We start from the raw sequence: 12,416 nt of genomic DNA, 5'->3' as shown, positions 1-12,416 counted from the left end.
TAAAGTTTCTACAACAGATGAAGATGGGTTTAATTCCTAGAACAGATATCACCATGAAGTCTCATTATATTGATGGGGGAGAGGGAGAGGAAAGTCATGTAACTATTTTAGGAAAAGTTTTATAAATATGTGAACACCAGTCATATATTATCTCCAGCTTATTTTATTGCCAATATTCTCAATACTTGGAAGCCAAGTTAAAGAATCATGAGATCACAGAGCTGGAAAAGAAGAGGAGATTACCCTACCTAATCCCTCATTTTGCAGATGAAAGCAGGCCTGTACAGCTGTATCATGTGCCCCAGGTCACACCTCCATTGACAACCCTGGATACAACTCTTGCCTCCTGACTCAAGCTGGGGCTTAGCAATCCTTATAACAGTAACTGTTACTAACCAAGCATTTTCTACATGCCAGGCACTATGCTAGACAGTTGAGAGATGTGTCATTTAATTTAATTTAGTACTTCTCAACGCACTGATACAAGATAATCAGACTCAAGCTCAGGACATCATACCACTCCCAAAGTCACAGAACAAATAAATAAGTCAGGAATTCAAACCCAACCTGTCTGACTATACAAACCCATGAACTTTTACACAATGCACGTCTCCCCCCAAATGCTAAATGTGTACATCCAAAACATTCCATTTTGGGCAACCTAGACTATAAAAATACCTACACAAATTTATAGGTTATATGTACAAAGATGTTTACTACATCATTAATAACAAGAAATCAGAAACAACACAAATATCCAATAATGGGGAAACAGCTAAATAAATTACAGTATATACATGCTGTGAAATACTAAATGGTCACTAAAAAGAATGAGGTAGATCCATGTAACAGATGTGGTAAGATACCCATATTAAATTGTTATGTTTTAAAAATAAGTTGCAGAACAGTATTTATGGCATTATTTATTTTTTAAAAAAAATTATATGTGCATGCAGACTTTGTGATTAAAGGAAGGTCCAGAACAATGCACAGTAAAAGCAGAGAATTCGGTGGGTGGAGGTGGGTTTGAGTCAATTCTTAAACACTTCTGCATTGTCTGAATTTTTAGGATATGTTACTTTTATGATTTAAAAAATTATCATACAAAAATAAAGAATTTTAAATGAGTTTATTATTTTTTTTTAAATGCATGCATACTCCATTTAATGCCATCCCCCATAACATAGAATAATTGTGTGGCTATTTGTCTCTAAAACACTTTTCAAAAAAAAAGAAACTAACATCCCATTACAGTACACCAGCATTTCAAGTCTAGTCCACGGACCCACGGGGGTCTCCCAGATCCTGTCAGAAAGTCCATGAGGTAAAAGCTTTTTTCTTAATAATGGTAAAGTGTTATCTGCCTCTTTGCCTGAGTTAACATTTGCATGGATGGTGCAGAAGCAGTGGTGGGTAAAACTGCTGGTGCCTTGGCACAAGTCAAGCCACTGTCACGAAACCGTGGGAGAAGTTATTGTAGTCATCACCATCACGCTCTCACAGTTAAAAAAGGAAAACCAGTTTTTAAAAAATGTCTTTGTGAAGCAACAACAGCAGTTTCATTACATCTTGACCTTTTCTAATATTCTGTGTGACCGAACGGGCAGAATGAAACATGAATCCCATATGTGGCTACCAGAGCCAAATGGTATCCCAAGGAGAAGCACTGGGGCAGCTGCTGGAGCTCAAGGCTAACTCAACTATTCGCTTTTTCCATGGATCAGGACTTGTACTTGAAAGAACAACTGACAGACTAATCATTCAGACTTAGGTACCCGGATGACACTGCCTCAAAATTGAACAAAGTAAGACTATCACTTCAAGGGAAATAACTGATAACTGTTTGTTGCCAAAGACAAAATTTGAGTAAATATTAAAATTTGGAAAGCTTGAATTTGCCATTGTGAGCTTAATGGCTTCGCAATACTTAAAGGCTGTTCTGGTGAGATCAATGGTGATATTAACACGTGATTTTTTTTTACATTTTATAAAATGTAATACATGTCAACATTTGTAAGGTCTGCATAAGTGAACCAATATTTTCTGAATATTATTATTCAACCGAATAATTATTCAACTGAATAATCAATTAATAATGTTACAAAAAAATCACGCATGAGTAAAAGATCCATTTAAAGTACAATATTTAATATCAATTAAAGTGGACTTTAATATAATAGAGTAAGAAATGTTTATTGATATGGTTTCTGATTCTTCATTGCAACCAGTCTTTAAGATACTACCACTTAAAGTGTTTTGGTAGAATATCAAAGAAGAATAACCAAAATTATCTTAAAATGCTATCAAAATACTCCTTCCTTTTCCAAATACATAGTTGTGTGAGGCCAGATATTCTTCATATAGTTCAACCAAACCAAGACAACATATCATAATAAACTGAATACAGAAGCAGACAGGAGAATCCAGCTGTCTTCTAATGAGCCAGACATTTAAGAGTTTTCCAAAAATGTAAAACAATGCCACTCTTCTTGCTCATATTTTTTGGTTTTGGAAAAATTCTTACTTGTCATAGAAATATACTATGTCAACATATAATTCATATATTATTGTTGTTTTTAAATTGATTAATATATATTTTTTAATTTTCTCACTTTTAGTTTCTAATATGGTAAATATTGATAGTCATACCCACATAAACAAAAGCTCTTCTGGTCCTCTATAATCATTAAGGTCCCAATAATCTTTAACGCCAAAAAGTTTGAGAATCTTTGCAGTGTACTGTTAACACATTTTTCATGTGTTCTTCATACTGCCTTAAGTCTTGGCCAACAAGTGCAAGTATAGCAATCTGTACTTATATGTGGGCAGTACACCTAAGTGAACTGTACTACAAACTTTCTCAGCCAATGAAAGCATAAAATGTTAGCCTGATTTGAATATGTTCTGCCACAAGCGATGTTCACTACACCTCAGCCTCTCTTTTTGCCACGTATTTTGTGTTCTGGCAAATGAACTTGACCAACGGGGGCTGTTAAAAGTTGTATAACTGATAGTGATGGGCATGGTCCAAAGAAACAAAGATTAGTATAATGATACTTAAAATTGATGATACTTAAATGATGATGTGAAAGACCCCGAATAGCCAAAGCAATCTTGAGAAAGAAAAATGGAGCTGGAGGAATCAGGCTACCAGGCTTCAGACTATACTACAAAGCTACAGTAATCAAGACAGTATGGTACTGGCACAAAAACAGAAATATAGATCAATGGAACAGGATAGAAAGCCCAGAGATAAAGCCACACACATATGGTCACCTTATCTTTGAAAAAGGAGGCAAGAATATACAATGGAGAAAAGAAAGCCTCTTCAATAAGTGGTGCTGGGAAAACTGGACAGCTACATGTAAAAGAATGAAATTAGAACACTCCCTAACACCATATACAAAAATAAACTCAAAATGGATTAAAGACCTAAATGTAAGGCCAGACACTATCAAACTCTTAGAGGAAAACATAGGCAGAACCCTCTATGACATAAATCACAGCAAGATCCTTTTTGACCCACCTCCTAGAGAAATGGAAATAAAAACAAAAATAAACAAATGGGACCTAATGAAACTTAAAAGCTTTTGCACAGCAAAGGAAAACATAAATAAGACAAAAAGACAACTCTCAGAATGGGAGAAAATATTTGCAAATGAAGCAACTGACAAAGAATTAATCTCCAAAATTTACAAGCAGCTCATGCAGCTCAATATCAAAAAAACAAACAACCCAATCCAAAAATGGGCAGAAGACCTAAATAGACATTTCTCCAAAGAAGATATATGATTGCCAACAAACACATGAAAGGATGCTCAACATCACTAATCATTAGAGAAATGCAAATCAAAACTACAATGAGGTATCACCTCACACCAGTCAGAATGGCCATCATCAAAAAATCTACAAACAATAAATGCTGGAGAGGGTGTGGAGAAAAGGGAACCCTCTTGCACTGTTGGTGGGAATGTAAATTGATACAGCCACTATGGAGAACAGTATGGAGGTTCCTTAAAAAACTAAAAATAGAACTACTATATGACCCAGCAATCCCACTACTGGACATATACCCTGAGAAAACCATAATTCAAAAAGAGTCATGTACCACAATGTTCATTGCAGCACTATTTACAATAGCCAGGACATGGAAGCAACCTAAGTGTCCACCGACAGATGAATGGATAAAGAAGACGTGGCACATATATACAATGGAATATTACTCAGCCATAAAAAGAAACGAAATTGAGTTATTTTTAGTGAGGTGAGTGGACCTAGAGTCTGTCATACAGAGTGAAGTAAGTCAGAAAGAGAAAAACAAATTCCATATGCTAACACACATATATGGAATCTAAAAAAAAAAAAGGTTCTGAAGAACCTAGGGGCAGGACAGGAATAAAGACGCAAGATGTAGAGAATGGACTTGAGGACATGGTGAGGGGGAAGGGTAAGCTGGGACGAAGTGAGAGAGTGGCATGGACATATATACACTACCAAATGTAAAGCAGATAGCTAGTGGGAAGCAGTCACATAGCACAGGGAGATCAGCTCGGTGCTTTGTGACCACCTAGAGGGGTGGGATAGGGAGGATGGGAGGGAGATGCAAGAGGGAGGAGATATGGGGATATATGTATATGTATAGCTGATTCACTTTGTTATAAAGCAGAAACTAACACACCATTGTAAAGCAATTATACCCTAATAAAGATGTTAAAAAAAAAAATGATGATGATACATAAGGCATCTGCAAGCACACTGTTGAGGTTGCAGTTATGATTAGTAGAAGACTTTGGACATTTTGAGAGCTATAAACATCACTGCAGACTGAGAGGATGGTCCATAAAGGAATGAATCACAGCTGGAAGAAACTATGGCTGGAAATACATAGCCTTCAAAGGATGGAAAGGGAATGGGCGGGGAAGACAACTAGCAATCTCCACCAGGAGGAGGTTATAACGCCTCCCACATGAGGCTGACTGAGTTAATGCTCCTATTTCTAAAAAAGCTTCTCTAGTACTTTGTACACATGATGTGGGGAGGAGGAGAGAGGGCTTAGATCACATGAGGAGTGATTTTAATTATCTCCATTCTTGGGAGACTAGTTCTAACACACAGGCCCTCAGGACTAAGAATACCAGTGACATAAATGGGAAACTTCGAGGTTCTAAATGGATTCCCGGAAGTCCAACATCATTCTTCACTACATGGAGCAAAACCTTCAGAAATTCCTTAGGAAAAAAATATCTCAAGATGGACACCTTCAAAGTTTTAGGATTAAAGATAAGCTAAGAATCAATTTTAAAAGATATGTGAATACAGCATTTCTAAATAAACTTCTAAAATCATAGAATTTGAAAAGACTATGAAAATAGAACTCTATCACCTCTATTCCACAAAACATACAGCAAGGTTTAAAGATTAGTTGAAGCTGACAGTCAAACCAAATCCTTAAGGAAAATTTTAATGAAATTCTCTTTTTCTTTAAAATAAAAAAAAGCATTCTTTTCAGGTACTCCAAGCACACGGGAGTACCACCTGTTTTTGTAACCACTCACTCATTCAGTCACAATTATCTACTGAGCACTTATTCTGTGCCAGGCATGGTACTGTCTTTTAGGGAAAATGTACACACATACATACATACATATATACACACCCATAATTATATCATAAAGTTAACCTCATGGAACAAGGGGAAACTGTTAGCATAGAACTATGTCCACACTCTCATACACCCCCACCAATTCTAGCTTCTAAGGGGATTTCTGGTTCTGTCTGGTTGGCTGCAGGGTTTTTTTTTTTTTTTTTTAATGTCAATCCTGGAATAGGTAGAGCTGGATAACTGGAAGGAGCTATGACTGGCTAGATTTATTTACCTGGGAAGAATCTGATGCTACTAAAAGAACGTAACATTCTCCAAAACGGAAGGGGAGGACGAGGAGAGAAAAGAATCAACATTAATGAGAAAACAGGAGTGAGAGAACAGATTTTACACGAGCTACTGCTGCGAACAGGGAGACTTTGGGCAAAGGTGGATAAAGTTCAAACTCTAAATTTGAACATTTCTTAAGCTTCCACTGGTGTGATCTTCAACAGATTTTGATGGAATTTTAAACTTCTTTTCATTTTTTAAAAAAAATTTGGATTAATGAGTCTTTTAAGAATGGCCCAGAAGTGGGCCCATTACATTAGAGTTACATTCACAATGTCAGATTGTGTTATTACATAGTTGTGACCCTCCATGAAAAAACAATATTGAATTTCCAATCCCACAAAGCTATTATACTTTAACCATCTATCCCAACCCTAAATCCTGATCCACTATCGTTATTAGCCATTAATGTTAACCTAATTCTCTGAAGATTTTCCAAAAAAAACGTTCTGTGGTACAAGAACTTCCTGAACTCAGTGCTTCTGGGATCTCAACTTCTTTACCCACAATGCTTTTCTAAATAAAAGTGTGCATCTAACCTTGTCAGTTTGTTACCTCTCCCAAGATGAAAATGATAAATGAAACCAGTAAGTAGACAACTTCTAAGAATTTTTTATTGAATAGACTTCTTGTTCACATTGGCAAATTGCATTGGTTTAATACTGTTCTATAAAAATTAAAAATTAATGATATTTATGAAAATGTGACCTTCCTATAACACACGAGTGAGGCAGAGCCACACCATATAGCACCTATGTAGTACCCAATAATGCTAATGATGAACTGGTATCAGATCAATGACTGAGCCTACCATTTGTAAAATTAGGAAACACTGACTGACTTCACATTTCTGAAATTTTAAAACCATCACAGAGGCAAACTACTACTACAGTCTCTTTCTTACATGGTAGGAAACCAGGTAGAGAGGAAATCAATTACCCAAACTTTAACAGGAAGAAATCCTTCCAGTTTAGTAAGATCAGCTTAACTAATAAGTAAACTAATTAACTTTCCACTTTTAAGACCAAAATCAGCTCAAATCAGATGGCATTTTGAATATCACCCAAGAACTGACAACGTCTCTTAAACTAGCTTCTCTCAAAGTACGATCGAGGGAGGATTTCAGAGCCTCCAGATGGTGGGAGGCTGCCCTCAGAACACAGGGGTTGGATGTGTAAGTGCCAGGGAGTCCTCATCAAACAAAGGAGGAGGAAATTGAGGGGACAGTGTTCACTTGAGGTCATCAGACTACTAGAAAGTCAGCAATCCTACCTCAAACTGCCTAACATGTAAACTGGTACCACTGGTGTAGATAACAATAGATTCAGAATCCCTATTCTAAATAGTCCAGTTCTAGATGAGAAATTAGGGGAACGCCACAATTTTCCCAACTTTCACTTCCACACCGGTGTTCTGTATAACTCAGAGCAACTAAAGAATCTTACGTACCAGCACATCACTTTGTTTGACACTAAATCACATGGCTTAAGTACAAAGATTCAAATGAGAATTTTCATTATAAATGCTTCCACTATCGAAGTGTGAAAACACATTTGAAAATGTGCCACATACTGTTACTGTGGGGAAAAAGTCTTTATCCACTGCATCATTACCTTGGGTCTCACAACAGTTCTAAGCAAAACATTTTTAAAGCGCTTGGTGATTTAATATTGAAATTGCTTCCTGAGTGGTCCATGTTGAATACTGAACTTAATTTCTCTAAAATGTTCATCCAGTGGCTGTCACCTTTCATGTAGGTCAAACTACAAATTTTTATAAAAAGTGAATCCTTCCAAAACAGTTCCATAATTAAAGTTAGATATAAGAAATGGGAGTTTACAATAAATTTTTCATAATGCTAACAATCAGAGCTCATAATTCTTTTCATTTTATGTCACCTTTTATATATTTTTCTCAGATTCTGGAAGGTTACCTCCTATTTCAAGGAATCACAAGTAATACAAGAAATGCTTTAGATATATCTAACCCACTGGTAGAACTATACAGAAGTCAACTTTTCAATTCAAATTCCCTTTGAAGTTACTCCACAGAGATTAAAACAGAAATTTCTTGACAACCATTTTCTCTCAAAAATGTAAAAGCCTATTTCTACCTTTGGTGCATTCTCCCATTGTAGTGGCCACTGCTATAATGGTTGTTTATCTAGCATCCATTTCCCTTTTCTCCCTTCATAATGGAACCAACTTTGTTCCACCTGATATCCACTCTTCCCCCTCATTCCACATTGCAAGTCCTAGGAATGGGCCTTAGTTCATTCACTCCAACTTTGCCATTGACTGGTTCAAGAACTTAACACAGTCAGGACATGGTACCCTCCTGGAGGCTGTTATGCTGGGCACTCAACAGCTGTTCATCCTCATCCCCTCCCCACCTTACGGAAACAGTATCAGTGGCCTACCCATGTCCCACTGAATAAAGCCCAAACTCAGTATTCAACGTTCTCTACCATCCTTTTACTACTTTTTTAGCCCTTTGTGCCTTGCATATACATCTCCTGCTCCAGCAGCTACAAGCCTGGCCTTTCCAGAATATGCCCCTGCACTTTCCACTTCATATCCTACAGCCAGGCTCTCCCTTTGGCTAGGAAAGCCAAACTCTCTCATCTCAGCCAATTCAAATTCTACTCATTCAAAGTCCAGATCAAAAGGAAACTTTTCCATGAAGTCTCCCTTGATATCACCAACAAAAAATGGCACTCATCATATACTCCTTGTATCATAAATCTCTTGTGCATGCTTACAGCTTGTTTTAAAACCGCAAACTCCTTACAGGCTGTGGACAAACTCTTGCGCATCTTTGTCTTCCACCACCATCCTGCCCCACCAGACACCCAAGTGCCCAGAGTGGAAACTCAGTAAACACTTGCTGAACCAATGAACACATTTTTTGAGGGTGAAAAGTGCCTCTACAGAATAGATTACCACGAAGGCTAAAATGTCCTTGGAAGTCTTTAAAAACATCCTAGTATGGTTTAGGAATAGTTCTGCTGAAGGAAAAGAAACACATCAGATGACCTTGTAAGTCTGATTCTGCAAATTTCATCAACTCTTTAAAAGTATTGCCTAACAATTCAAAAACAAACCATACACAAATGCTATTTACAAGAAGAGGGTGGCATTTATTGTAATATACAAAGGTTAACAACCCAATTTTTTACCAAAAATTTCAGTTGTTCTTATAGTAATATTTATAATAGTTTCAGTTATGTCCAAGGGATTATTTAAAAGCCCATTTACTCTATCTTATTTCATACCTAAAGGAAGTAGGACAGAGAAAAATGTTGGCCCTCTCTAAGTAGTAACCAGACAAAATTAATTTAGAAGCACAAGTTTACATAATGCACATACTGATGTCACTTTATTATCTACACATCATCACTAAATATATACCTACTGAAGTCCAGAGAAGTTATCTGTAATTTTGATTATTTCCTTCTATTACTCCTACGGACCCCTTAAATTGAATTTGTACAATTTAAGTCGGCTAAAATTAGGTTACTTCAAGATCTATGGGTACACTATCAGTTCAACTAAAATTATGGGAAACATACTGATATCTCCAGAAAGAAACTGTATTAACCACAATACTCCATAAATCAGTTAACCCGTTTTTTAAATAAAAGCCTTCAGAATAAATCTCAGTAAATCTCAACAATCAATTAAATGGAACAGAAAAGTTGATTCCACAGGACAGGACACTCACAAAAAGAAAGGGCAGTGTATAAAATGAAAATCAGGATCTAAATATGACGACTATTCATAGAAAATAAAATATAAGAAAGATTAAGTAGAAATTAGAAAATTAAACTTAAATAGATTTTTTTAAAGACAGTTAAGAAAATTAAACATGTTTATTTCTTTTGTTCTTACGTTGCTATGTCCTATGTATTTTTGTAAGTCGATTTAAAGCCCTTGGGGAAGGAGCTAGACTATAAAAAAATAAATAAATTCTTGTTTTCTAATCTAGTGTAGCACACTGCAGTTATTTTTTAAAATAAAGACCACATTTTCCGTCATAACCTACATATGCTCGTTAAAGGTTTGGGGAAAGCTACAATTTAAAGTTTTCCAAATTATTTTAAAAGCATCTCCAGTTTTCCTGCAGCCGCCTGACAACGGAAACGATTCTAAATCCCGTTTCTCCCTGGACCCAGTAAGTAAGGGAGTTCGTTGTCTATAAAGGGCAAAGAGCGGGGTCGGAGTCAGCGCCGGGTTCAGGACCGGCGGTAACCGCGTGGTGGGCGTAGTTACCTCTGGATCGGAACACCTGAGCCGTGCGGGGGGCGGGGACCGGGGCGGCTGGGCAGCAGCCGCCGCGTGGGCGCGGGAGCCTCGGCCGACAGCAACGAATATGGCCCCCGAGAAAGTTGGGCTCCGAAGACCGGCCCTGGCGAGAAGGCTGTCTGCGTCGCAGGCAGCCTCCCCCGGCCCGCCGGCCCCGCCAGGCCCCACCGGGAGGGGAGGGGAGGGCTACTCACCGTGTAGAGAGAGGAGCAGCAAAGGCGCCAGAGGGGAGCCCCGACAAGTCATTCCGGGGCCGCGGGGAGCGCGCCCGCCGCCCGCCCGGCTCCTCGTCGCGGCAGCGGAGGAGCGGGCCGGGCTCTCTGAGCTCTCGGGGCAGCCCGGACCTCCCAGACCCGCCGCCCGGCCGCAGACCGCCCGGCGGGGCTGGGACGGTGGGACCCGCAAACGAGGCAAGTGCGGCACCCGCGCCGTCCGGCTCCGGGGAGGCTGAGCTGCGACCAGGCGCGACCCGGGCTCGCCGGTCTTGCCCCGCGGCTCCACCGCCACCTCGCGCTGCCCCAGGACCCGCCGGCCCCTCGCGCCGCCCGGGGAGCCACTCCCCACAACTCTCGCCCGGCTACTCGGGAGGCAGCCCGGCTGCAGCTCGGCTCCGCGCCGCCCACTCGCCCCGCTTGGTCTCCCCGGCAACCGCGGCTCCAGCGCGACGCCTGGCGGCCCACCCGCTGAGCGAGCGCGGCGCGCAGCTGGCGCGGCCCTGGCCACCTGTGCGCGGGACCGCGCGCTCCCAGCACACCTCCACGAGCGCTGGGGACCGAAGGCGGGCATCCTCCTCGTCCGCAGCCAGGGCCCCTCCCCCGCCCTGAACCACTCCCCAGACCGGCGGTGACAGTCCTGAGCGCCAGAGAGCTCCACAAGGCAGTTCACCACGGCCTGCGTCCGAAGAGGCAAGATTCTTTTCTATCGCAGTTTTCAGATGATTTCTATTTGGCCGTTTCACTTTCTCTCAATCCTTTCTTCTGTACCCTAAGTAACCCAAAAGAACCTGACTCTAGCAAAATTAAGAATCGATGAGGTTTGTCCTATACCTTTTATTTTTCCGACTACCGTTTCTTCCTTGAAAAGAGCGTAGGGGCTGTAGCATGCCCCTAACTCCCAGTTCCTATCAAAGACCACCCTCTCTTGACCCTTTAGTAAAACTTATATCAACTTACAATATTTAAAATTTTTTCTTTTAAACCTTATCGCTTTCTTAAACTAATTTCAAGTATTTATTAACTAGTAATGCTTTTATTTTAATGTTAAATAGAGATGCTTTTATTGTGGTGATTGATTACTTTGGTTGGGTTTCTATTTTTTCTTTCTTGCTTGCTTTGGTTGGATGGGAAGAGAGACCTTCATGGCATCTGAAATTATTTTACTTAAATATCTACCTACATCTTTCCTTATAAAACCTAATCTTCATTCCTTTTCCAATGAGGTTCCTGCTCTCTTTCTTTTTTTTTTTTTTTTTTTTTTTTCACACACACACACTGTATTTTATTTTTACAAGAGATAAATAGACTGACACCAAGCATTGTACATGGATGACCACAACAAAAGCAACAATGATTGCAATTACCAAACATGAAACACACTCATACTATGTCATAATATTGACATTCAGTCCAGTAATCCTCCACTGTAACAGCTCCTTTACTTTGCAGTGAAAATTGATTTGTATATTCTTTGCCTCTGAGTCCTTGTGGGATTTTTTTTTTTTTAATTCAGACAGAAAGTCACAAAAATTATACTCATCCTCATCAGTTCACTCAGTCCCATGTAATTAATTTTTTTTTTTCATCTTGATCTTTTGTTAGCACTTTTATGAGTTCATCAGTTTTTCATTAGAGTTCTGAAAATGCTTATTCATTCAGTTCAGCAGTACAGTCAGTTACCAGAAACCTGTACTTGTCAGAGTCTTTTCCATGAATTTCTTGAAGATGAAACCCTTTTATAGGAACATACTTGCAAAATCATCAGAGTACACCCAGAACTGTCTGTAAATGACAGAAGACTTAAAAATGACCATGGTTAAAGATTTGATGAAAGTTCATAATAATGCAGTTGACAAGAAAATTAGTTATTTCTGAGATATACATTTTAAAGTAATAACTAGGATTATTACTTATAACCTTATACCAGAACATATAAGATTTTTAGAAGTTTCCTGTAATGTCTGA

At 39.1% G+C, this 12,416-nt stretch overlaps 1 protein-coding gene across 3 annotated transcripts in view; it reads right to left on the bottom strand.

Moving 5' to 3' along the window:
- Positions 1–10,779, bottom strand: part of IGSF11 (immunoglobulin superfamily member 11) — a 146,032-nt gene extending 135,253 nt beyond the window's left edge. For 2 of the 3 annotated variants that reach the window (XM_057546164.1, XM_057546163.1), the window contains exon 1: positions 10,431–10,779. In XM_057546164.1, the coding sequence (XP_057402147.1) occupies positions 10,431–10,482 (52 nt within the window). In that variant the 5' untranslated portion in view covers positions 10,483–10,779. The remainder of the gene's footprint in view (positions 1–10,430) is intronic. The other variant, XM_028166451.2, reaches the window with a different exon arrangement.
- Between the last annotated feature and the right edge of the window lie 1,637 nt (positions 10,780–12,416).

Source organism: Balaenoptera acutorostrata, chromosome 4 (genome assembly GCF_949987535.1).
Source record: "Balaenoptera acutorostrata chromosome 4, mBalAcu1.1, whole genome shotgun sequence".
Lineage (NCBI taxonomy): Eukaryota > Metazoa > Chordata > Mammalia > Artiodactyla > Balaenopteridae > Balaenoptera > Balaenoptera acutorostrata.
This window is presented reverse-complemented; position numbering and strand designations above follow the sequence as displayed.